Source organism: Ambystoma mexicanum, chromosome 2p (assembly GCF_040938575.1).
Source record: "Ambystoma mexicanum isolate Mex_15411 chromosome 2p, UKY_AmexF1_1, whole genome shotgun sequence".
Lineage (NCBI taxonomy): Eukaryota > Metazoa > Chordata > Amphibia > Caudata > Ambystomatidae > Ambystoma > Ambystoma mexicanum.
Window position 1 is genome coordinate 635,002,309 of NC_090923.1, and position 27,956 is coordinate 635,030,264.

General features: G+C 43.5%; 1 protein-coding gene across 1 annotated transcript in view; it reads left to right on the forward strand.

The window, feature by feature from the left end:
* The first annotated feature begins 221 nt into the window (after positions 1–221).
* The window catches only part of TCTA (T cell leukemia translocation altered), an 80,812-nt gene continuing 53,077 nt past the window's right edge, over positions 222–27,956 (forward strand). The window contains exons 1-2 of the mRNA XM_069644167.1: positions 222–539; positions 6,851–6,905. Of these exons, the coding sequence (XP_069500268.1) occupies positions 329–539; positions 6,851–6,905 (266 nt within the window). The 5' untranslated portion in view covers positions 222–328. The remainder of the gene's footprint in view (positions 540–6,850; positions 6,906–27,956) is intronic.

Genomic DNA, 27,956 nt, shown 5'->3' on the forward strand with positions numbered 1-27,956 from the left:
CTGAGCCTTGCCCAGACAAGACGAAGTCCGACGCTCCAGGATCTCATAGAAACGTTCCGGTATTCAAAATAAAATGCCCAATACAAGCCGAAGGCATTCAGTGCCCTTGTACCAACGGGATTCCCGAATCCCGCTGCATCCCGAGCAAGAAAGTGCCCCGGAACCGCTTCATTGCTCCGACGGAAATCGCAGGGATGACATCACAGACCACGTGATGAAGAGTGGGCGGGCCGTTGCTATGGTCCTTTTCTCGGATGGGAACTAGTCGCTACCGTACTAGCAACTGGCTGGGAGTGCTGGGTTGACAGTCGATGCTGCTGTGCTGGCCATGGAGGAGCCATGGGATTTCGAGTTGGGCTCACAGCTGATGGAATATCTCTCATCGCTTGGTTCTGAGTTCTTACATGATTGGGGCCAGAACGATATGAGAGTAGCCATCTTCAAGCTGCTGCTGGGCTGGCTGTTACTCGGTCTGCTGGCTATTCACCTTGCTTGGAGGGTGTACGGTTCCACCGTCAACAACATGTACTACCGACAAGGTGAGGCAGAGCATATGGCTTAGCAAATATATTATGAAAGTAGCCGTCCTCGAGGGTTTACAACTGGAGGGGTCGTAGTATTTCTCAACAATGACCATTAATCTGTCAACAACCCCAGTGCCATAATTGGTTACTGTGTCTAGAATAATGACGGGCAGCCTTTAAAAAACGCACCCTTTAATGTATGTTTGAGGTGCACAACTTTGCAAAAATCACAAGTTTCTCGAATTTGATTTCTTCATCGTTCATGTTGGATAATCTGCCAATTTAGTGGAGCAGTGTTATTTTTTAATTTCCATCCGCGACGGTAGAGAGGCAGTTGATGTCCCTTTCAGGTTCTCTCGGAATCTCTTTGGTCATTTTTGGCCTGCTTGCAACATGTAGAAAATGCCCACAGTTCTATAATTGTAGCTTGTTCTGTAATAACTTTCACATCTCTATCATTTCAAGTCAGTCTTCGCGCAGTTCTCATTAGTGAGGTTGTCCTCATCTGGTGGCTAGGTGTTTATGGCTTTTGGAAGGTTTGGTTAATCCTGCCCCCAACCCCCGTTTTTTATTTATGTTGTTCGTGTTTCCCTTTGAAAACCCACCTATTCTTTCTGCCAGTTGTCCTTGGTATTCCAAGATTATCTCTGGGGTTTTCAAGGGGACACGTAAAACATGACCTAGCTTCCACGCTTCAAGGACACTCATAAGCATCTCTCCCTCAACCTCATTGTAGCTTTCCAGTTTTTAGCCTTTGTGTCTCTATCCTAATGCTGCTTCTCCATCCTCTCGCTTGTTGCCCTTTCCTCTACAGACCACCCGCCAGCTCCCCCTGAGCAGGGAGACAATATGCCACTTTCCGAACTAGAGGCTGGTGTGGTACAAAACCTAACATGTATGCTTGTCAATGGCTGGAAGCACAAGACAGTGGCCTCATTACTTACCAGTAATGGTTGGATTATTTATTGGTAATCCTAATTTCTCCTAGTCCTACCCTTTGCCATAATACTTGCCTATGAGGCTTGTCCTCCCACCAGGAACTCCATTTTCCAAGACTGTTCTTATGGACCCCCCCCCCCCCTTACTCATCATCCTCAGTTTTTATTTACTTTGCCGAGACATGGATCCTTACCAATGTGGGAGGTTGAGGAGGGACATCAGTACTGTGACGAGTAGGAGTAATCAAGATGCATGTACGTTAAAAAAAAAAGTATACCAAAAGATCGAATTACAGAATCACGGAGCCCACTTGCCCGTATTTTGTAATTTGATGTTTTGGGATTTCGCCCATTTGTCCCCCGCACTGACTTTAATGTATGCAGCGGACACCCCTCCCCCCCTCAACCACCCAAGCCCATAATACCGAACAGCTCCTCTGTTCGTTATTATGGGCAAAAGATCTAATCTACTATGCCGAATGCACACTAAACTGAGAGGTAAGGCTGTTTCTCGTGGACTGCCGTTGTAAAGCCACTCACTTGAGCAATATTGGCGCATTGTTTAATTATTTTGACTGTGTTGCCTCTGCTTATATTTGTAACTTGGTGATTGGGAGTTTTTGCTTCTGCTTTTAGTGATTCCTATTGGAATCAAGATGGTCCTCTTCTATACTCATTCTGTGCTTGTGAGCTCCCAGCTGCTGCCTCCCTCTTGGCATAAATTTGCCGGAGAAACGCGAGAGGTGAGGCTGTTCCTCCTGGACTGCAGTTTTCAAGCCACTTGCGTAATATTGGCTCATTGTTTTTTAATTATACTTATACGCACAATAGCTTGACTGAAGTAAAGCAAGCTGGTATAAGGTATTTCAAATACATTAGGCCAGCAAACATTGGTAGGAGCAAGGGCAGTCATGGTACCAGGTAGTTTGGGTATTCTTCTCGGATTAAGCCAATGAAAGCGAAGTTTCGGTTTTTGATGAATGCAAGTGGCTGTCCTCTGGGAATGGGGTCGAGGTTGAATCAATGGCGCTTCATTTCTGTCAGCAAGTTTTGCACTTGTGCGAGCTTGGTGGAGTACGCAATCAGAATTACTTAGCTTTAAGTAAGACATCCATGTCTGTCAGGTGAAGTAGTCTCAGTCGATGGATATCGCTGGCACAGTTGAACTTTATAGAACTCTGTGTCATCTGCATATTTTTCTGTATTGCCATCAGCAAGGATTTCACCCCGTCACTTTGTTGCCGGAAGAGGACTGGTGACGGGCTTCACCTCTGTTGGACATTAGGGGTTATGAGGGATGACTCTGCATAATATCAACACCCATCCGGGCACCCTAGTGATTGTCCATGAGGTAAGAGGCAAACCATAGCAGAAAAGATTTGTCAAAACACACAAATGTGTCCAAGAATTTCAGTAATGATTTGTTGTCTAAGGTGGTGTAGAGGTCAAGGGGGACAAGAATGCAGGTGTCCAAGATGGGAAAGGCATCGATACTCTGAAAATCTTGTGGTCTGATGCACATCCTGAACTCCAGTATAATTGAATTGCTCAAAATGGATCCACCAAGCAGCTCAGGTTCCACTACAAATGGGTTCCCTGATATCGGTGAAACCTAATGACATTACTGGGAGATGACCACAGCAATGGAGGCAGGGAAAAGAAACAATGTTGGTAGGATGTAGGAGGAGGGACTTGGGGGAGACAATGGGGATGGAGACATGGGAAGAAAGGAAAGCAAGAGAGGTGTAGTTAAGGACTCAACACACTTTTAATTTTTTTTATTTGCTTCTAGTTTATAAATAAGCAAAAATGGCCTTGTTTTCCCAAACAAAAAGAAACTGGGCCTTTATGGGGAAACTCTCTTCCAGGGTCCCCAAGTTTTTAGTTTGGTGCCCTCACTAGTCCGTCGTCAGGCAGAGTCCTGAAACCTTCCCTTCTCAGCAACATGGACCACCACTCTGCTGCTGCTACTAGTGATCTGTAACCTTTGAGGAAGCATCCAAAATGTCCTGTCCTTGTAAGTGTTGGGGCCGTAGAGTCAATGAACGAATGAGGAAGGGTTTCAGCCATGTCAGTGTTTTTGCAAAACCTACAACATAGGGCCTTTGAACTCGTGGCAGTTCTAGCTGACAGGATTTCCATAGTTTTAAATAGGTTCAGTCTGATCCTCATACAGCTGGCACAGAAAGATGGAATCCGGGAACATCTTCAGGTAATCTAGTAGGTTACCCCTACATCTAGATTCTTTCACTAAATTGTTAAAGAGTCTGTACTTGTTTGCCTGGTCTTTTTTGTGGTTATCCAGTCTAGGGTCTGCAGCTTCTTCTTGGCCTTCGCCGGGTTCCAACAAAGGTCTTCCACTGAGATACCTACATAGTCTAACCTGGTTTTACAGTCTGCTCTCCACGTAGCAAGGTCACTTTCATCTTCCTTCAACAGCTCTGATCTTATGATGGACAGGATTGGGGGCAAGTTCTCATCCATACATTTACCGAAAAGATTTAGAGGTTTCCAGTCGGCTGCTGCTTTCAGGGAGCCCAAACACAGCTATCGTCCGATTACCTGGATTGTTACTGTTATTGGGAGACCCAGTACCAGTTTCCAGAAGGTCTCCTCCAAGAGAACCCAGTGCTTTTTAGGCAACCTAAGCAGGGCCTCTGGTCTGTAAATTAGCACTGGGACCACATTTGCCTTGTAGATGATGGGTACCGACAGTATCTGCGCTTCATAATCGGAGCCTGGCTTGACAAGCCAATGACATTCCCCTTTAGTGCTAACCAAAAATGTGTTTCCACCGTACTGCTCGAGATGTGATTTCCTAGATATTTAAAGGAGTTGACGCCATTAATCTCCTCAGACCCCAAAACCATCTAAACATGCTTTTCCTAGCAGGCTGTCCCTACTTAATTAGGGTTTTTATTTTTGCAGTGTTAATTTGAAGGTCATTTATCATGGCGTCGTTGTTCAAGCAGTTAGTTGTCTCTGCAGTCCGATGGCTGTTTGGTCTAGGATAACTAAATCATCTGCATACAGTAGACAGGAGACTACACACATCTCTTCTTTTACAGATTTATTTTTTGGTCACAACCTACAATTAACAACACACAGCCTGGGGATTATACCTGTTTGAGCAATCATTAACTTTTTTGCTGCTTGTGACTGCACACTGACTGTTTCTAAGAACAATAACCCCCCCATTCTCCAATACCGCTTGTGACGTGCCGAGGGAGTATTCTAACCCACCTGTCATTTTATTTCATCCAACACAAACCTAGCAGCATACTGTGCATTACCACTAATTTGGAGATGTTCAATCTTTCCCCTCAAACCCACACCTGGGACAATGACCAGACTTGTACAATCTATCCAACTAGGGCAAAGCTTGGAATATGGTTTATTTCCTGTCTACAAAAGAAACCAGACCAGTAGTTTTAATGAGGAGCCAACCAGTAGGCTCCCACTTCTGATACCAAACCCATTCAATGATGTCATATTGAACCTTTCATTTCCAGCATTAGCTTGGTGATAATCTCATGCGGTCCTACTGTGACTAATAACATTACTAGACAGAAATGTCTCAATTTCTCTCGACTACCTGAACTACATTGTCTATTATGAGTTTACTGGGAAGTCTCTCACTCCAAAACACTCGCACTTAAACAGCAATTTTGTGCTAACATGTTTCTTCACTTCCACGTCTGACCATTTCCAGTAAAAATCAATGAGTGCTACTGAAAATCTTAGTTCCGTCCAGGTTACCAAAATGGAATTCATTGTGTGCAGCCCTAGACTCCTCTTCTGGGCCTTTTTGGGAGTGGATGTAGTCTAACGCTCTTGCCTGACTTGAAGCACTCTCTCTAATTACAAATCTGACAAGGTTTTGCAAGTATCTTATTCGCCACATCCATTCCATGTCACCATTAGGCCTGACAATAGGATTCCTTTGGTCTCATTGAGACTTAAATGATCCTCGGGTGCCTTGGCATCAATCTGGAGCAGAGGCGGCAGGGTGGAATGATTCTTGAACCACCGTATTTCCTTCAACACCCACTTCAACGTTCACCTTCCTAAAGTTCTTCAGGGAATTACCCTTTTTCCACTGCAACCAATCTTAACGGTCAAGTATTCTTGATCTTGATAGCTTATTTATTTATTGGGTATTTAAAATGCGCCTATACACAATGTGTTTCAAGGTTAAAACAGCCAATAGGGTTCCTCATCTCGTTGTACCTATGAAGGATTTGTTTTTGGTGTATTTGTCAAACAGTGCACCAACCCTCTGCCAGCTCTACATATTGAGGTCTTTGCTTTTGTTGGGTGCCTTACAAATGGTCAGGAAACAGTGGTGAGTAGTGGCTGACTTTACATGGTTCCTGCTTGCTGAACTGAGGTGTTGTAGGATTTCTGTTTTGGGGTTTTTCAGCACACGGTTTGGGGAGTTGTAAGACTTGCCACAGTTTGGAGGATTTCAGTGGTGCGTGGGTGTTGACTGTGCCAGTCAGGGTGTAGTTGAGCTTAAGGAAGGTAATGACCTTAGTTGCAGGTTTGAGGGTGGCTGCCAGGTAGAGGAGGTGTTATGAAGTTTTTATAGGCTACCAAACCACGGACAGTACATTTAATTGGGGAATGGGAGCACTGACATTCAGTTGCAGTCTGTTGTAATATAGATTGATGAAACGCCAAACTTTCTGTTTCAAGAACCACACCTAAGCTTCAGATTCCGGATATGACAATAGTTGTAACCGACACCGTATTGTTTACATTTTTTGAAATACATGCCCACATGGAGTTGGAAAGTTGTTTATTTAGTAAGGGTTATTTCCAGCAGGTCGCTTGATTCTGGGGGCATGTTTTTCCATACCCATAGGTGGAGCCACACGAGGTTCCCCCAAGGGGGACATTTGAGATATGCCTTGGGTATAACGCCTGTGCGTATAACCCGATGGATAAACATAGCTGAAAGCGAGTGGGCATGAAAGGTCAAACGTCATGTAATTCGTATTCCAGCATGTTGTTGCTCAAATTCATTCCAATAGAATAAGCTTGCTATATATGATCACAACTGTCAAACCTACAGTGCATGCCATCAGTAACACTTGCATTTGTTTTAAAACGGTGTAATCAAATCAGGAGTAGCAGCGATATTTGCTTTTTGGATATTGGAGTATAATCTTGGCATGTAAGAAAGTAGTTGCAGAAAATACACAATGGGGAAATAAGTAGCAGTGCACACAGATTTGTAGTGCTAGCCTGTTGAGTTAGCGATCTCTCTGGGAGCTGTGCTTGTGAAGGGTTTGCAGCTATCCAAGGACGTGAAGAGTATTGAATTGCAGTGATGTCTACCAGCGAGCAGCATTCTGCTAACCTTTTCTTCCTTCTACTTTTCAGGTATGGGTGGACAGAACGGAGGGACTCCAGATTATACTACAAATTATCCCATATGGTGAGCTGGAAGGCGTGAATTTGAGAGTAATTGACTGCATTTTGCAATTTCACTTATGAACTTGGCAACCAAAAAAAACAGTTATCAGAAGCATAATAGACTGTACATGTCACATCTCAAGATTTGACAAACATTAATTAAAAGTAAACTGAGACGAGCTCAATCTAGGACTAATGATGGAACCAGCATTTACTAATGTGCGTTCTGCCCTCCATGGGAGCTCTCAGATAGGCTCTCAAGTCTATTCAAATATAATTTGTCTGACAACCTAGAGTTACAAGAGAGGAGTACACAGCTTTGTTATTGACCCAAATCTGGTCCCAGAACCATATACCAACCAATGGTGCCACGTTCTGCTTTTATTTCTTGAACACATCGCATTGACATCAGAAAACCAAGGTTCACAATTCTCGTTTTAACAATGGAAATTGGTCTCAGTGCAACAAGGGGGCCACACGCAGGAGCCTCTTACGGAATATCTGTAATGGTCGACCTTGTGTCCACAAACCTATTTCCAGAATTCAGCCAAGGGAGAACAAGACTGTATACTTTGCAGCTATCCTCAGATCCAAAGCTGGGGAAAACTGGTTTGAATTAAACCACTTTGATTTAGCTATAATATATGGAGCACTTTCAATTCTATAGACAAAGATTTGAGTAACCTCCTTTAAGTGTATAGATATTTTGTCATTGTTCATCCGTTAATCCCCCTTCACCCTTACCTGCCCTCACACTTGATTCTGAGCCAAGTACAGACAGAAAAATGAGGCCTCTGGGAATAGATCACCCAGTGTGTGTATCCGAGCCTCTTGCCAAGCACTTTGCCCAAAGTGGGGGTAATATCTGGGTGCCCCCAGTGGAATATATCCTTTTTTGTAAGGCCCAGTAAGATTTAATATGCAATCCGTTCTTCGCCAAGCATCTAGTGACGCCCTGAGAGGATCAAATGAGCATGAACCTGCATATTGTAAACTGAGCACTCCTGCTCGCAAATCTAACTGGCCTTGTGCGAGTCTCCCATCAGGAAGTATCCTATCCAGTGTTCTACAAAAGGAGTAGAACAGAGCATGTGAGACTAAGTATGATAGCTCACTAGACTCCAACCTAAGCATAAGGCGTGGCCATTCTAACCATTTTATCTGGACCGCTCTGGGAACTCAAATGATCTTCAAGAACATATAGTTAAATCCAGTAAAGAACTTGTATCTCAACCAAATTGGGATGTCTCGAAAATAATAAAGTAGCCTAGGCAGAATAATCGTTTGTAATAGTGAAATCCTACCCATCATGGACATTGGGATTGTGATCCACTTCTGCAGTCTTAAGTACAAGTTTGGTAAGGTACGCCCCTAGCTTATCGGTAAATGATGGATCTTGTAAACTAGCTACGTAACCCACAGATGGGTAATGGAGTCTGGACTCAGCAAATCCTCTGTAGGTTTGTTTGCTTATGCGGCTGCAGTGAGCAGGAATCATTCAGAATAAGTCCAATAAATGCAGAGGCAAGAATGTAAACCAAAATAACGATAGATCCCTTTTGTACAGTAGGCAATTGTCCCCATACAATAATCTCGGTGGATCCAACCCACTATGCGAATGTTATGATTTAATTTTCTCTGCCAGTGGCTGTATCACCAAAGCAAATAACAGTTGTGACCGGTGGCATCGCTACTTGGTACCCTATTCCAGCTTTAAGAACAATGTGAGAGAACGTTTTATGCACACTCTCGCTCTGGATTCATTGGACAGTAATGTAATGCAATTTCTCATAATCCAATGCAATTTCTCAAATGAGGTCCAAATCCACATTGCCCCATCACTGGGACTGAACCAAATTCCCTTTCCGCATCCATAGTGACAGCTATGGCGTCAGTACTGTGTTCCATCTTTTCACACGTGAACCAATCGATGTCGGTTAAGTGGCATTGAGCAACTAAGTATGAATTCTGCCTAGGATTGGGGTATAAACGATAAAAAGCGGGTGGGCAATGCTCTAGCAGCAAACAAAACGACACCTACATTAATAAGAGAAAGTGGGCGAAGACCAGCAGCCTTCCTGTTTTAGATTTTAGGAGCCAGGTAATGACCATTTCACTAAGTGAAGATTGCAGTGATCCCATTACAAGTGCCTCTACCCACATTTTCAACAGATAGTTGGCCAATAAACCGTAAATTCCTTGCAAAACTCTGGTACCTAACATCTGACCCTAGTGACCTTGCCATTAGGGCGATAAACCTTACACAGAGGAGTTTCTCAATTGCGAGAAGCTATTCTGGTTGTGCCGTTATCTCGGGGAGGGGGGGACTAGGTGGGCATCACTGATATCGGGAGGGTATCAAGGAAGGCTGATCAGCTTTAATGACATTCTCTCTATAAAGAGATGACTAAAACAAAAAAGCTTTAGTAGACCCATTACCTTCCCTGTTATGAACTGCCGATATTACATTTCAGCCCCTTAAATGTATAATCAAGCATGCTAGTGACCTGTCGACCTTTCCATAGGGCCTTGCCATAGTAATAACAGCAAAGTATTTTACTTCCCCTTCAGCTCTGTGAAAAGTATGGAGTGCTGAAAGAATTTTGAGCATCAAACACGAGGATGCATGGTATGCATATTGTGCCACTAGGGGTATCAGTTTGTTTAATTTCTATGCCTCTACGTATACACTGAAGGACATCACACTCGTCTGATAATACCCATTCTTCGTATGAGTACTTTAATGGTGTGTTAGAGAGCACCTACTGTCTACACTGAGCCTTCATTTCGAAGTACATCTTCATTTTGTCATAAACCTCTGCATTTAAGTAGTATAGCAGGTTTGAAACACAAAGGTAGTTTATGGTGTAGTTCAGTGTCAACATGCAGATTTCAAACAAAAGGAAAGTGGTCGGAAGTATTGAACACTCTGAATCTGATAACAAAGAAATGGCATGCAATGCGCCAAGGAGTAAACGTATGACTATGCGGATAAAGCATCCTCCACACATCAACTAAATCTTGCACATTCACATTTTCAATTAAGTACGGGCTGCCCTTGAAAATGGTCTAGGGGACATCGCTGCTACGATCAAGTGGGAGACCTCCAATATCATGTTCATGTTCCCACCTTGGATAGCAGGAACATAGCTAAATGTTGTTATACTGTTAAGAAGTGATCTATACAAATCGGGCACATCTTGGTTTGCCCGTAAGAGTAAAGTAATATTTCACAATCTTGCAATTTCCCATGTAGTATCGCATACTTGCTTGATGATGTGGAATTGCTTTAATACTGCAGAAGTTTAGGAAATGATGCAGAGAGATGGGGGTGGGGGGCCGTAAGAAGGGAATGCCTGGCGAAACTCTCCTACTTTGCCCATCACATTGGTCTCTTGAAGCAGAATGATGTTTGTGCCACGTCGCTCTAGGTGTGAAACTAGCTTACATTCTTTGAAATTATTGCCAAATTCCTGCAACTTCCAACATATCAATCTTTCAGTGGATAATTCAACAATGACTGTATTGATTCAAAAAATAAATATGAATAAAAAGCCTATGCTAGTAAGTGTGCTTTTAATCATTTTTTAAATGTGAACGAGTAGGAGAGGAATGTACATAAAAAGGTAACGCATTCTAAAGTTTAGGGGCCAGAAGTTGAAAAGAACGAAACTGAGAAGGTGCATAAGGTGGAACAGTAGAAGAAGAAGAAACCGAGACGTTGAACAAAGAGCATGTCGTTTTATAGAGGGAAATGAGGTTGCAAAGATCACTTTGATGCACTTTCCCCAGGTTAAGATCTTAAATCGTTTCATCCCTAAATGAAAGACTATTATAAACCTTTTATATAGTGTCCATCAAGAAATGCTTTACCATGTATTGTAGGTGCCAAGTACATTTTAAACTTTTAAGATCTAAAAAAAAACAAAGCAACCTCTACCTACTCTGGCTGCATCCCCAACCTTTTCAGTGTATTCAATCCCATCAAACATACTCTATAAACTAGCATATACATAGTTTTGTCAATTATTCATGTGCTTATCTCAAGAAAGACTAGAGCATTAGGTCACTTCATTCATAGGGTACAAGAGTCAGTATGCTTGCTGAGGAACATGGTTTGGAGATCACCTTCCTGTGATTGGTGTAAGGATACGGCCTGTTCTGGGATGGTGAAAAGAGAAGGCTCGTCATTGCTTTGAAAGCAAAGCGTAGCTGGAAAAAACATAATGTATGTGATATTCTGTTCTCTAACGTTTTAGCCCTTGTAAATGTTGTGCACTCTACCTAAGCAGCTTCAGAGAAATTTGCATCTAGAAGGGCCTTGCTGGAATTTGGGAAGCTCACTCTTCCCTGTCACTCTACAGGAGCATATCTGTGTTTGTAATTCAGGATTCTGATGATCTTGGCAGCAGAGATTAGTGCATCCTCTCAACCAAGAAGTATGGAAAGAGTGTAGGGCCATTGATTTGTTTTCGGTAAATCCTCAACAAAAACGTCTGTATTTACCTTGACTATGTTCTGCGGCACTGCCCGGTATGAAAAGGGAATTTGGTGGAATGCAATTCCAAAACCTCGTTTTGGTTTAGGTCTCTAGACTGGTCAGCTACTGGGCCCTGGAGGTTAGTTATTGTCTTCAGCGATATACCACTCTATTCCCTACTGCCGTTATTGTCGCGCTCTCCTTCTTGAACCACAACTTCTTTGAGCCATTTGTATTTTGTAACATTACAGAAAAACACTTGGCCATGTCGGCATTGGTTCATCAATCACGTATACACGGGAATCGTATACAATATTGTAAAAGTGATCATAAAAGCATAGTCCACTGCGGCTAACCTGGGGTGGGACACGCCTCTCAACTCTCACCTGTCAGTAAACCTCCCCAACCCATGTGCCCCACACCTTTTGAAATTTCTGTGGGGAACCTCTGGCATGGATATGCCGTTCGAGAGACCTGCATCTATCCATTTCAGATATCCTTTGGCTGAGTCGTGGGCGATCCGCAGACCTCCACATTGGTGCAATGATTTTTTTTTAATTATTTTTTTTTTTACAGTCCTAGTGCAGTGGACAAACCCCTTCATGTCTCGTGAACCCAGCTTCCCCCTAGATTCCAAGTATAGCCAGTTAAGGAACACAGGGGACCTCTGACCCAATGGTTGCCGACAACTTCTGAATACGTTTCCCACAAAACATTGCACATTCCCACAGGGTGTAGAAAAAAAGTACTCCCACTTCTCCCGCACCTCAAACAGTTATCTTGGTCTGTCTCACCCCATCGCACTAGTGATGTTTGCGAGTAATATACCCTATGGAATATTGTGTATTGAATCGGGCGTAACCTGGCAGCCATCCCAATTTCTCGTGGGGAATATAAGTGCTTCGACCCATTCTTCTGAATCTAGTATCCCCACCTCCCCTTCTCGCCTGCCTCTGAGCCGGGACAATTATGGAGATCTGAAGGCAGTTAGTACCTGGTATAAGGTTGATGTGACCTTTTGCGGGCATGCGTTCGGGGGAAGAAGTTTGCCTCTATGTGAGAGCATGTAGGTATCTCACCCAGAGCAGGGAACTGAGACCTCATTGCATGGGTTAACTGCATCTATTTATAGTAGTCCCTCCCCGGCACTCCAAATGTGTCTTGCAGTTTCGGGATGAGCGCCCTGTCCTGGACCACATCGCTGAGGTTCCTCACTCCCAGTTCTTCGCATCATTTGAAGTGTCCCATTTTCCAAACAGCCTTTTTGTTCAATGTGTGCCTCTCACCCCCCCACCCCGTGTAATGATGTGCGTCGCTCCACGCTTGTCTTTTATGTTCGAGCCATTTGTAGCTGTGATGTCATATAGATTTGTTTTTGAGGCAAATTCATCTTGCATGCTGTGATATCTACAGTTGAATACAACACGTCACATACAGACTACAGCTCTCTTTTAGACACGAGAGTAGATGAGGTTCCAGTCTTAGTCAAATATTTAGTATATATATCCATCCTGTCCTAATTTATGTTTCCTTGAGTTGTTGCCGTTGATTGACAAGGTTCAGGCACCTTTATGAACTAGGAATGACTGTCAAGATCTAGGTGTGTAGACAATTTAAAATGTCCCTAATGCGCAGGTAGGATTACTTATTTGTAGCTGCAGTAAGGCCAAACCACAATAATGCGGAGGAAGCCAGCAATATTGTCATGGGCTATAATTTGTAATCTCTAATCCCTCTATCCAGTATGTAATGTCTCCGCCACAGCAACATTGAAGGACACTCATTCACCGTGCTAAACAATTTTAAGCCTTCTCAACCACAACTATATAAACCCATGGTGGGATTACTTAAACATACTGCTTATATTTTAGCAGGCCTTCAGTATCTCTGCCTTGGCTCTACAATTAACCCAGCACGCAGAGGAGGCTTAGTCAGCTCGGAGGAGATGCACTGGAACCTATAGTCCATCTCCCAGCACAGTGCTGGGAAGCCTCGGTCCGCTCGCTTTATCCTCACCCCAGTAGGAGATCTGTCCCTGCCAACAAACGCAGGGCCTCCTGCGACTTCCCAGGTTAGCAGAAAGAGCATTGCCTGATGAGAGTTTCCAGCTCCAAAGGTCTCTTCCTCGTCCAACCCGATGCAGCCTGCGCTCAGCGGTCACGGCATTCTTCACAGATCCACAGGCAGTCACGGAAAGGAGACCCACTCAATGTTCACGTGCAAGTAGGTGGGAGTGTTCCCTACAGTCAGTAAAAGGATATTTAGTATAGAATTTACTGGTTTTTTAACAAAGCTAAGCCACATTTCGGGACTGCTTACAGGGAAACGTCATACTATTGGGGGGCCAAAGGATGGCACCTGCTGTGCGTTTTAACCTTACCTGGGGTTTACAAGGATCCATAGATGCTTTGGAAGGTTATAGGAGAGTCCCTCTCCCATATCTCCAAAATCCAACAATCATGCTATGTTACTTTAAATGAAACCCCACTTCTGCTTTAAGGGAAGATCGGGGATGTTGGTGGTTTTGAGTCAGGATATTCTCAAACACGACGTCCCAAGGCCACTTAAGGTGGCAGGAGAAGCCCCCCCCCTCACAACTTAATTGGGAGCAATGCCATGCTTTAAATGGAACCACTGGACATGCTCCCAGCGAATGGAGATGAAGTACACCAGACAGTGGGTAAAGAACTTGTAGCCCATGCAACCCTTTCTCACACAAGCAATACTACTGCCCCTTACTGAGCCAAAAAAGTGCAATGCAACACCTTACCACTCAAATTACATATTTCCCATTTAAAACCTTTATGGCAACACCAATTCGGAATTCCCCAGATTAAGGGAAGTAAGCAGGCCCCAGCAATTTGAAATTCTATGCGCTTAAACTCTATTACTTGATTTATTTATTGGCTATGCATTAGGCGCCACCTGCAACAATATCACTTTTCAACACCCCAGAGCTAACGGGAAGAACAGATGTCGGGCTGCATCTGGTGCACTGGTCCAGCATGGCTGAGGAGAAAACAACTACTGACCCCAGAATTGGGAGAGGGTTTTATTAAACCAAAGTAAAACATTGCACTATTGCATGGAAATTATTTCAGGATGGTTCTACTTCTAACGTTAATGTTGTAGTCCTTAAACTCTGGTTTCTAAATCAGACCGCAAGCCAAAAGGCATTTACAAAGATCTAGACTGGAAGTTCTCCGGTTTTAAGCCATTCTAGCATTTCGTCTTCATCACTTGGGGACCACAAGTCCTCTCTTGGAGTTTATGGCTTCCTCCTTTTGCCAAGTGTCCCAAAAGTCCTCCCATTCATTGGGGCTCTTGTTCTGTATTTTACTCAGGGATATGGTTCCCTGCTCACCCTTCCATTCACAGGGCTAAAGGTCCTGCTCACTAGTCTGCACCTAGGGATATAGTACCCTGCTCACTCTCTTTGCTCTAGCACACCCTTCTTCTGGGTTTACAAGGCTCTTTGGTTACATATCCCTTCCCCGTCTCTTAGGTCTGGGGTCTTTCTTTTGGTCCCAAAGGCCTCTTTTCCTCACAGGAGCATACCCCCTTTCTGGGGTCCAGTGTGGCTCTTCACCTCACTAGAGCACACCCCTTGTTGGGTTTCAGGGTAGCTCCTCTGTCCCTCACTGGAGTAGACCACATTTTTGGGGAGCTTTTTCCCCTTGCTGCTGCACATCCCTCTTATAGGGTCAGGGGAGTGGGCCCAGGGACGGAATTGGAATATAAGGTCGGGTGAGGTGGTGGAAATGGAGACAGGGTGATGGGAGTGGTGTGGGAAGGGGTCTTGCAGGGGCCCATTTACCCAAATCCTGGCGGGGAAGATGTCGGTCTCCTGCTTCCAAGGAGGCCTGTAGCAGGGGCTTTACCATGAGGTAAAGGCCCCGTTCTGAGCCTCCCGATTGGCGGGGAGCCATCCCCCTCCACCCTCCCTCATCTCAACGGGTGATAATAGACAAACATTAAGTTCAGCAAAACTTAAACCATTAATTTGGAAGTATGAGAGTGGAGAATTTCATGGATAGCACAAGAGGCAATTGTTTTTTATCCTTATTTGAGCGTGGACTTGGCTTCGAGAAGCAACAGAGGTATACAACAGTACAGATGCATAATGGAGCCCTTTTCAGAGTAATAGAACATATGTACAGCGGGGGGGTGGGGATACAGAGGGGCACTGAGGAAGAGGTAGAGCTGTACCAGCTGGCTGGGAGGATCGGGGTGGGCAGCGTCTAGCAAGCCGGGTGGCACCATGGGGCGATGTGATGGCGTTGAGGTGGAGTGATTTCTCAAAGAGGTGGGTCTTGAGTTCTTTTCTGAATTGTAGGGGTGAGTCTGATGCCGACGGGGAGGAGGTTCCATAGTCTTGGAGAGAAGGCCGGTCTTCTGGTTCTTCCCTTCCTGCACCATCAGAGTTCAAGTCTGCACATTTCCTTACTTCTGGTGGATCACTGTCCTCTGGAGATGCTGAGTTTCTCAGTGAGGTAACTTGGGGACTTCAGGGTGACAACCTTGAAGATGATGCAGCAGGATTTGAAGAGGATACACGCTTGCAGCGAGAGCCAGTGCTGTTCGATGATGGTCGGGGTGATGTGGTTGAATTTGTGGAGTCCTTTAAGAAGTCTTGCTGTAGCGTGCAGGACACTTCTTGGGGCTGCCAGGGTAGTTGCTGGAAGGCCTTCTAAAAGAACATTGCCCACATGCAGGTGGGAGAGGACCAAGGCTTGGACAGCCAAGTTTTTTTCTGGGATGAAGGGCTTGATTTTCAACAGGAGAGAAAGTTAGTACCAACCCTTTGGTGTCATCCTTGCTATGTGCTGTTTGAACGTGAGGTATCTGTCGATGTTGAAGTACACGATCCTTGCAGGACTCCACAGGTGATTGGTAGAGTTGGTGATCTGCAAGAATCCATTTGTATGAACTGTTGGTGATTAGCAAGGTAGGATTTGAACCAGTTGAGGACTATCTTATTGTTCTCTCTTCCCCATGCAGTGATTGTTTATTGTCAAGGAGTGTCTGGTGTCTACTGTTTAAAATTCTGATGAGAGATGGACGACTGGGAGGAAGGATGGCCATCATCAAGGATTTTAAGGGCATCATCAATCACCTTGATGGTAGCAGTTTATGTGCTTCATAAGGGTCTGTGTCAGGCTGAGAGTTATCCTGTGTCCGCGGAAGCTGCTGAACCCCCGACAATCCCCCTGAAGTGTAATCCTCAGAACCCGATAATTCTCGGCTCTGTTAATCAGACGAACATGTCAAAATGTCGTCTATATAGACAACTACAAAAATATCCACGAATTCTCTAAAAACTTTGTCAATAAAATATTGGAAGGCTGCTGGAGCGTTGCATAGTCTGAATGGCATCACCTGATATTCATATAGTCCGAACCTGGTCTTAAACGCTGTTTTCCATTCATCTCCTTCTTGCACACGCACTAGATGGTAAGCTCCCCTCAAATCTAATTTAGTAAAAATGGTGGCTCCCTGAATTTGATTAAGCATTTCTGAGATGAGAGGAAGAGGATACTGGTTTTTAACTGTGACCCTATTAACTGCTCGATAATCTATGCACGTTTGGAGGGTTCATCTGGTTTAGGTACAAAAAATAAAGGTGACGCTGCAGGAGACTGAGAATGACGACTAAAACCTTTGGCCAAATTCTCAGTTAAATATTCTTTTAGATAGTCATTGTCTTTCTCTGTGAGAGCATATACTCTGCTACTAGGCAAAATTGCTTCTGGCTCTAACTCAATTTTACAATCGAAAGTTCTATGAGGTGGTAATTCTCCTGCTACTTTCTCATCAAAAACATCCCAAAAATCTTGATAACATTGTGGAAGTTGTCCAACAACTGCTCCAACATCATGACCTCCAACTCCAAACTCGGCCAAGAAACAAGACGCTGAATTTATCTGTTTAACCTCTCCCTCAATAGACCTTCCTGAGAAACAATTCTCTTTACAGAAATCAGATTGCATGTCAATTGTCATAGCACTCCAATCAAAGGATTATGCAGAGTAAGCCAAGGCATCCCCAAAATCATCTTTAACAAAGGGGCATCAATCAACTCAAAAGATATCCTCTCACTGTGACCTCCTGTTAACTCCAGAATTAAAAAACTAGTTCTGTGAGTAATTTGACCTGAAGAAAGAGAAGTCCCATCAACTGCTCTAACTTGCTCCACAACCTCCTTCTGAATAATGGGGATTCCCAAAGATTTAGCAAGACCCCAATCCATGAAGTTCCCAGTGGCTCCTGAATCTTCCATATCTGGACCCTTTCCCTTAAACTCCCTCTCCAAAAACAAGGATAAATCCATTTATGATATGAGGAACAGCAGTCTGTGCAGTGTTGGCGATTTGCTGCACCTTGCCAGTTGAAGTAGAATTTCTTTTTGGTGTGAAAGGAGAATTTCCTAAAAAATGTCCACTTCTTCCACAATATAAACACAGATGATTTTCTCTTCTCCTAGCCCTTTCTTCTTTAGTTAAAGGACCCCGGGCCCTTGAAGGTGAATCATTGCTTTTCATCTTCATATCCACTTTAGGTTTATCCACTTTAACTAGAGACTTAGAATCACTCTGACTATGACGCCGTTCCGCTCTTCTTTCACTCAAGCGAAAATCTAATTGAATATCTAAATCTATTAAAGCATCACAAGTAGAGGGCCGATCTACAATTCCTGATAAAGCATCCTTTAACGCCTCTCTAAGACCTCGATAGCACAACGAGGCCTGTTTATCCTCGGGCCACCTGCTTTCTAAAACCAGACACTTAAATTGAGTAATGTAAGCAAATAATTCTTTATTGCCTTGTTTCAATTCTAAAAGCTCCCCATCCACCTCCAAAGATATCTGCCTTCTGTCAAACATTTTTCTGAAAGTTTCCAGGAAACTAGAATAATTTCTCAAAACTTCACTCCTTTGAGTCACCAACAACCCCGCCCAAGCAGAAGCCTCCCCCGAGAGATAAGACAACATGAAAGTTACCTTGGAAGTATCTGTAGGAAGAATCTCAGGCCTACTCATGAAATGTAACTCGCATTGAGTTAAGAACACCATAAACCTCTTAGAGTCCCCTTGATAACGTTCAGGGGGCGCAAAAGGAACCGGCATTACTAAACTTCTAACTCCTTCACTAGCATGTGAGGGCCGTAATAAATGTGATAACCGGTCACCTCCCTCCCTTACTAACACAGGTGGAGAACCTGAACCCCCAGCCATCTCATCCTCTCTCCTTGCTGCCATCTGCTGAATTTGTGCCACTTTTCCATTTAAATCATCCACCTTTTGACTAAGTGAAGCATTCTCACTATGAGAAATCTTTAACTCTTCCCGTAACTCCCGGATTAAAGATCCTAAAGCCTCCATTGAGGTCTCGTCGGGGTTCATGACCGCTCAGGCGGACTAAGGTTAAAGGCCTTTCATTCTGTCAGGCTGAGAGTTATCCTGTGTCCGCGGAAGCTGCTGAACCCCCGACAATCCCCCTGAAGTGTAATCCTCAGAACCCGATAATTCTCGGCTCTGTTAACTACACCCCAAAGGGAAAGGGGGAAGTGGATAACATAAGAAACACCAGGCTGGCGACGTTCTGACTAGCTGATGTGGAACCTGCAGTGAATACATAAAAACATACAGAATCCTCAAATTACTTTACTACCTTTAAATTATGAAAACTTTATATCCTTAACTAAAATGTAAAGAATCATACCTGGTTCTTCTCTTTTTAGATCTTAGAGAAGATTGGAGTAATAGCTGATAAAATATTTCTACCTTTCTTGTGGCTTTGAAGGTCTTGAAAATAACAGCAACTCCTTTGATTATTGAACACTTAAGAACCTTGACTCTTGCCTTATAAACTGTTAAATGTTCCAGTTAAGAAGATTTGGATGAATCCTGTTCTTTCTTCTTAATAAATAGAGTCCATAGTCTCTTGAAGAACTTGCAAACTTTTCCAAGTCCGTTGAAAACCTTTTCGCACACACGCGCAAAAATGTACCCACGCAATACACGCGTTGAAGAAAACACGCGCCAGAGAATAAAACATGCGCTGAGGAACACAGGCGCTAATAAAACACGCGCTGAAAAAGTCACATAGCAGTCTTTTCTTACTCTCGCGTACATGCGCTTTAAACACCCGCGCTATGAACACACGCGCTGTAGAAATCGCGTAGCAGTCTTTTCTCGCGCACCCGCACTCGCACTATGACTACCTGCGCTATGAACACACGCGCTTTGAAAACTCGCGCTGGAACACGCGCGCTGTAGAAATCACGTAGCAGTCTTTTCTCGCGCACGCGTACACGCGCAATGAATTCACGCACTGTAGTTCTCACGTAGCAGTCTCTACTCACGCTACGATCACATGTAACAGTCTAACATTGCTCGCGCGCGTTTAAAAATTAAACGTTGAACTATAAACAGAGTAACGTCAGTTCTTCTTTTGAATTTTCATTTACAATCTCCTAAAGTTTCTAATGAATCTGAGCAAAGATTTACATATCCAAATAAAGTCACTTAGCTTAAGAATTTTTTTCTTCTCCAAAAGAACTTCCTGAATTCTTCTCCTGAACAACCCCGCATAAGTAGCCGCTCGACTGCAAAGATTTGAAAGTTCAAATCCACTAGGCCCAAGACTTCAGCAGGAGCAGCTACAGACACGTCCTCTTAGCTGGGGTTATGACGATGAAAGGCAGAGAGTGACAGTTTAGAACGTTCATTGTTGTCCTGCAGTTCTCTCTAGCCAATCAAGGGTTCTATTGTAAAACTCCATCTTGCCTTGGGCCAGAGCCAGGAATCTGTCTAAAAAGGTGAAGGCCAAACCCATACAGAAATAAAGGGAAATAATTAAAGGGAGCCTAACACTAATTAAAGGAAACCTGATGACAGTAATTAAGGAAACCTGACAGTCTAAAGCCAGATTGTAGGACTGAAGGAGGTTATTGGCTTCGATGTGTTGGAGGAGTTGCGGGGCTACTGCTTTCTCAAGTATCTCCCTTAGGAAGGGAAGATGGGTGGTAGTTACTGAGATCGTCCGGGTCAAGTGTTTTCTTAAGAAGCTGGAGGATTTTCCCGGTCTTGCGGGTCGAGGGGAAGGTGCCTTGTCTTAGGGAGCTGTTCATGATTGTTGGGTAATGGAGGAGTGTTTCAGTCGGAATGGTCTGGAGTACGGAGGCAGGGAGAAGGTTGTCCGCTTAAGATGTGGCCTTGAGGGATGCTAAGGAGGCAGTGAGGTCTTTGATGGTGTCTTCAAAGTTGTCCAGGTAATTGTGGTTTTGCAAGATGGGATGTGTAGTGTGCTGCCAGTTGTGGCATTGGTGTCTGTGTTGGCGGATCATGTTGATCTTGTTGAAGAAAGAGTTGATGACTTTCAATGGCATGTGCTACATTTGGGTTTGGTAGAGGGTTTATGCAGTGGTTGATGGTTTTGAAGAGGGCTCTGCTTTCTTTGTTGGCCTTGGCTATGGTGGTTTTATAGTAGTTGGTATTGGCAATGTTGACACATTTTTATAGTAGTTGGAATTGGCAATGTTGACAAATCGTCTGATTGTAGCACAGAGTTCTTTGAGCAGTGCAAGGTAGGATGCGCTGCAGGATTGTTGCCAATTCTTTTCTTGTTTTATGATGGTTCGTTTGTTGAGGTTGAGTCCTTGAGTGTACCACTGTGTGGAAGGTCTAGATTTGAGGGTGCACAGTTTTACTGGGGCATGGCTGTTAATGTGGCTTGTGAGGGTGGTGTTGAGTTCTTGGAGAAGCCAATTGCAATCCTGGTACGTCAGAGGTAGATCAGCCCATGTGGGATGGAGTTTGGTGAGGTCTCCCGCAAGAGCCTCCACTGGGAAGTTGTTGAGGGATCTGAAGGCTTTTTTGCTTGGTCTCAATGGGCTTTCTTGAGAGGTGTGGCATTACTAATCTCAAAGGGGATTGTCAGATGGTCCGACCAGTTGAGTGGAATAGGAGAGTTGTGATGGAGGGTGGGCAGGGTGGTGATGAGGGTGCAGATATTACTTTTCCTGTAAGTTAGGTCTTTCATTTGCTGTGTGAGGTTCAGTGTGTTGAGTAGGCAGTGGAGAGCTTTCTTTATTGACTTGGTTGCCAGGGATTTCGAATTAGCCAAGGAAGATGTTGGCATGAAAGACATGGTGTTGACCAAGTCCACGAAGGCTTTGATGAAGGTGTTGGGTTTAGTTGTTCTGTAGATCTGGTGATACGTTACTGTGTCCTTTGGAGAGCCGGAAGCGGCAGGATAGGTTTTTGAAGGAGGCAATCGTGGCTACATATGCATGATTCCTTGCAAATGATGGTGAGGCATTTACCGATCTTTTTTGGGCATTCTCGTTGTAGAATTCTGTAGCCGTTGGGGATGAGGACATCTAAGATGTGGGTGGTAGTGGATATCATCCAGGTCTCGTAATTAAAAGGATGGTATCCAAGTCATGTCTGGTGAGGTGATTGATGCCAGCTGCATGGTTGATTGCTGAGCAGACATTGGCGAGTATCAGTTTCCGTGTAGTTGTGGATGGGGTGTATGGTGATGGTTGCTCCGATACTGTGTCTATGATGTTACTGGAGAATGTCGCTGGTGATGAGTGGTAATGGTAGGGTTGGGCTTTTGAGAGAGGGATGGAGGTGAAACACATATTCAAGATCAACTACCTGATGAGAGCGGCAGGGTTTCTGGTCCTGGGTCCTCCTGGTCAAAACATGAATTGGCCTGTTCATCATTTGCCCTTCACTTCGGACGCCTGGGTGAGAGACACCCTTTATCTTTCTCCCGCCTGAGACCAACAGCACAGCTCTTTGTTCTCGGTGCATACGAATCTGTATATTTGTTGCCATACTGTATTTCACTGATCTCATTGGGTCCTGTAGGTGTTTATTCAACCTTGTTCCCAGAAATCCATTCCCCCGGAGGAATAAGACGGCCTTCAGGCTGAAGCTAGAGGGGATACCAATATCCCTAGAGACTTTCAGAATTCCCAACACTTATAACCCGGCCATCAAACCTGCATGCCCCAGCTGGCCCATTTCTCCCCACCCGCAACCCCTATAAAATTAATGCTTCTAGCTTTAGATTCCAGCGCAACTGTTTTCTGCTTCAGAATAGTAATCAAGTTCAACTTGTTACCTGCCACTGAAATAAAGAAGCCTAGGTAAACAAGACTGCAACACCCCCAGGCCAGACTGGTTCTGTCTCCACTCGAAATTAATCTTTTGTTTTTTTTAAGGCGATCTCATGATTTGGTTTTGGTTTTAGTAGAGTTAAGCATCTGTATTATCTTGCATAAAGTTCCAGGGTACAAAGTTGCTTCTGGAGCCTAATAGGTGTGTGGTCTAAGATCACAAGGTGGTCTGCATGAGCCAGCCGGTTTCCCAGGAGACATTCCCAGTTTTGGAGGAAAAGTCCTTGTATTCATCAAAATGTCTCCAATATCTGAGATGAATAAGTAATAAAGAATAGTGGCTGGCACACAGTCTGGTTGAGACCTCGCTCTGAGCTAGGTGGATAATAGACCACCTCCGTTCAGTTGTACCTCTATGGTTGTGTGCAAGTGCGGATATATTAAAATGTCCACTAAAAAAGGCGGACAACCCCAGTTTAAAAATTAGTACCATAGGAGGGAGCGGTTCACTTAAACGGTCCCGGGAGGATAGCACAGGGGCAACGTGCCCGCCTTGGAAGTAAGACGACATGTAGCAACACAGTTTTGATCCCAGGGTCCATGCTTAGAAACCTCAGAGTATTAAGCGTGTTATAAATAGCCTATCATATCATATCAAAATCCACAAAGGCTACATAAGTTGGCTGGTCCTTGGTAATTGCTCTATCTTTGAAGAGATGTAATAAAAAGCCATTCGTGAGATCCCTATCCCTCGAATAACACCTGATGATGTCAAATTTCCCTGTTTTGACAGCCCACTTATAAAGTTGTTTTAGCACCAGTGAATCAAAAACTTTGGTAGGGACATCAAGTGTTGCAATTGGGCGTTAATTCAGAGGATTAGTTCTGTTACCCTTTTTATAGATGGGAACAACATGAGAGGTTTTCAAGGATACTCGAATTGTGCGAGTGCTAAATATGTTTCAAACGAATTGATAATCTGTATGCCCAGAGAGAAGGATGATCTTCAAAGTAACATTTGAGGGGCCATCCTGGTCAGGGGCACGGGTGCTTTTACTTTTAACTATTTGATTATGGATGTCCTCTGCGTCAAAATGGGGGAAATTCGCAGCGTAGATGGAGGCATTACCCAGGGAATAGTTGACTTGAAAATGATTAATCAAATCACTTTTGGGGCTTGGATTTGTTTGGAGCTGGGTGTGGAGTTAGTCAAGACATGTCCAGTCTGAAGGGTTCGTCAAAGTAGGGACAGTCGGCATGTTCTCAGTCCCTTTGCATGATTACATAGCCAGTGTCTATAGTGTAATCCAAGCCTCTTATCGTCTGGCTTGATAAGAAGTAAAGTAAAGGAACACCATGCTCTCAATTTAGAGTGTAATTCTCCTCTTTTCCCTCTGGATTTATCTGTCAAATATGTTTCCAGTTATGCATAGTTTTCGTTGCTAGATGGGATAGATTGTAGAATTCTACCAAAACCCTTGCATAATTATAAGTTGTAGAGAGATTCCAGATGTAAACACCATGGTCGTTCTGACATTGCATTTCAACCTGTTAGCCCCTAGATTACTGGCACAATACATTTAGGCTCCTCCTGCCCAGAAATTGACCATTCCGTGTGCATTGCAAAATGATCGCAATTGCTCAGGTTACAAACTTTAAATATGTTGCATTTTTGGAAGATAACATCTGTTACAAACATGCAATCCATGGTAGCCCTGGAAGGAGCCAAGTGTGATGTGTAGCGATGTCCCCAGTGATGTTACCATTACGTTTCTGAAGCCCCCAAATATGCATTAAAGACATCCAGGCATTACCTCGATTTAGAGCTTCAGATAGACCCTTACGAGTGAGGGTCGGGGTAACTGGAGGCCTTCATTCTGGTCAAAACAGGTAGAATATAGGGCACTGCAAATCAATACACTATTTGATTTACGGACCAACTATCCAGTATTACCTTCATAGCATCCAAAAAGGACTTGTGGGCAATACTCCTGGGGTTCCAGCAAGCGTTAAGAGGGAGAAATTCAAACCCGGATCACACTTCCAAGTAATTTCAACCACTTGATAAAAGGATTCTGATTCGACCAACTGATTGCAGAAATCCCTATACCATTTCTGATGCCCATCAGGAGACCCCTCCTCCCCCCAAAGGGACAGCCAAAGAAGCATTCCTTGTTGGCATTTAGAAATAAGGTGTAGACGATCTGAAAGGGGTTTCGTTTGGAGCCAAACCTCCTGGAATAGAAAAATATAAGCAGCTAAAGAGATATTGCTTGATTGGAAAAGATGTGAGAAAAACCCTACTGTTCCATGAAATAATCTTTACATGACGGGCACTCAAGATACAGTTTGGATAAACCTTGAACTGTGCATCCTGGTTGGAGAGTTTTAGCCAACCAGGACCAATTCTCTACATTATTAGAAAGAGGAGATACTTGGACCTTCATACAGAACCTTTCTATGATGGAAACCATTAGTGACACAATCTGCTGTTTGAGTCCCCTTGATGGTTGATTTTTAGGTAGTTATTAAAGGATACCCTTGTTGCAGGTGAACTCCCAGCAACCATGTGCCTGAAGCTTGCTGTTCAATCATAACCCTGGGCCAGTAGTTTAGAAGCCGATAATAACGGGGTTCCAACAATGATCCTGAACATGAAGTATCCCACAGTTATCAGTCATTTCAAACTCGACTTGGTCTATATCGCTAGAGATTAGTGATCCAAGACAGGGATCGCGCTAAATGGAGCTAAAAGGTTTGATCTATTGAGAATGTTTTTTTCTCCAAGGATGGTGTAGAGAAGGAGTTAAGTACTCCCACCGCAACCACCTTGCCCATATTGCCTGTATGTTGGATACCAGAGTGTGAAACCCGAGCAGTACCAGGGGAAGTGGCTATATCCAAGAGAATCCTGGAGGCAAGATTCCCATTGACAAAACTATACCTGCATACGAGGTAGTATGATGGCTATTTGAATGGAAACCCAGAAGGAAAAGGACAAATGCACGAAAGAGCAGATTGGTGACGTCATGCAAGAGTTGAGCTGACGTACAATAGAAGAGATGCAGACACGAGGGAATGCGGCTATTCTATAAGGCATCAAGAAAGTATCAAAAGATAAGCAATATTTGGGCTCAAGATGAAGAGGCTTATGCTGAAGAAATGATGAAATTAGTAAAACCAGTTCACACATGTACAGATGTAAAGTAACGCAAGCAGACAAAGTTTTCATGAGGCTAGCTTTATAGTAAAATAGATTGCGGCAAGCGTGTGTATGTGTGTATGTATATAATATATACATCTATCACTAAAAAAAAATTTAAGGGGACGTTATGGTTAACTTGCGCTACTAAAAACCTGTGAAATTCACTAAAAGTTTTTTACAAACGGGACATAATACAAAAGTCTAATTATGGTTAAAAGTAAAAGCGAAAAACCCTTGCAATTTGCCAGGTACACTCAGCAACCATAACTCCCCGCAGCACTGTGGGCAACGTAACCATAACGTCCCTTTACCAAGAGTCGTTTGGAAAACAGTATACAACTTGCGAAGAATGCCACATGAAAGTATGCTGGCGTACAGCACCGTGACATGTCCCGGAATTAGTACACACTTAACGGTACCATCTATGCCTCGTGGGCAGTGTGGAAATAGATTTTATATTCATGTTGGAACGTCCACCCTCAACATTTGCCGTACACAACACCAACATGTATTTGTATGCAGGGATTACCAATGCACTACACATTAAATTTCGTTAGCAAAAGTTGTACTTATCTGAAAAAGACATCTGCTAAATGCATCCTTCCTCCCTAAGAAACTGCAGCACTGGTGTTATGAGAAAGCATAAGAAACAGTGGCGCTACCTTGCACACAACAAACGGACAAAATGTATCGGCGTACAGCTACCAACCCATATTACCGTTTATTGCCTTTTTGCTCATTGCCATTCGCAAATTCCCTTATTGCCTGCTGTGCCAAAAAATAAACCCACCCGTAAACGAGGATAATAATGCGTTAATAACAACCTTTCACAGTGTAAGGAAAACAAAAATAAAAAATGTGCATACACTCCAAATACTGCATATTTCTAAGTAAAGTACATAGACGCTATAATCTTTGCCAGTAATACTCTAAATTAGCAAAGCAGTAACACGTGCTACTGTAAAGGACGATTAGTTGTAATCCGGGGCGGCGGTTGCAGTTCGGATTACAAAACAAAATCCTCTTTCAAGATGGCCGCCATAGAAAGGGAAGGCGGTTATTCCATACACAGCCCCTCTTCCCTTTCCATGGTACGCTGCAAAAAGCACAAGTACGTGATGTAACGCAAAACCTGTAAATAAACATACAGCGACGTACAACGTAATAACTTATATTTTGAAATAATAGACTGGATTGTAAAAGAAAACGTTAACATTTTAAAGTTCGTAAAGTAGGTTTATTTAACAAGAAACTGTCAGAGACCATCGGAGTAATCCCATTTTCAATTGAATGATCACAATGGTTCTAAGGGCGTCATTGCAAATGGTAAAGATGAGGCACATGTTGGTCTTTTCCCATACAAAAATGATGCGTTCTTGGTTAAAGCAGCCGCTTTGTTTCCTCAGTGATTTCCAAGAAGGCGCCATGACCTATGTCGACAGCACCATAAATTATGTTATGTTGCTCCGAATAGCGAGTTCATGGTATGGGCAAACTGGGCCTGGGCTGTCATCCCACATAATTGTGATGGACAGGCAACCGCTCACTAGCAGTTGTATTTGGCGTCCAAAAAAGCCATCACTCGGCATCTGGAAAACATGGCACGGATAGTACGGCAAGATGTACCTGGGCGGAAATCGTAACAGAAAATATGTGTCAATAACCAACCAGTAGAAAAAAAATTGCAAAAAGGACACAAAGAATGTGCTAGGTAATACACAAATGTAAGTGGTGAAACATGACATTTTAGTGAAATGTTACTATTGACCATGTGTAAATATAGTAACAGGCTACAAACGCCAAGATTCTGCATGGGCCGTAAGGTAAAAAGTAAATGGCAACTACACAGGAAGATGATAAATGAGTTTTGAAGGCAAAATGAATGAACACGTAAAAAAGAATTGCATCTCGTGATTTCAAACAAGACCAAAAGAACGTGCAAAGTGATACACAAAGCTATGTGGGCAAACATAACGTTTCAAACAAGAAATATTAACGCTAAAAAAGGGTGAGTGTAGTCATACCCTGCAAACGTGGAAAAACTGCGCTCTTCATTATTGGAGGAAAAATATAACCGCACAGAAAGATAATACTTAAGTTATATTGGCACAAGTAGAGTTTTTTTAATTTAAAATTAAAACGCGGGTCGGTGTAGAGTGGTGAAATGTAAACTTACATAATATGTTCTGCTGCCATTCTTTTTCGCCAAGTCAGACACCAACGTATTCGCACCGAAGAATCTTTGTGGACTGAT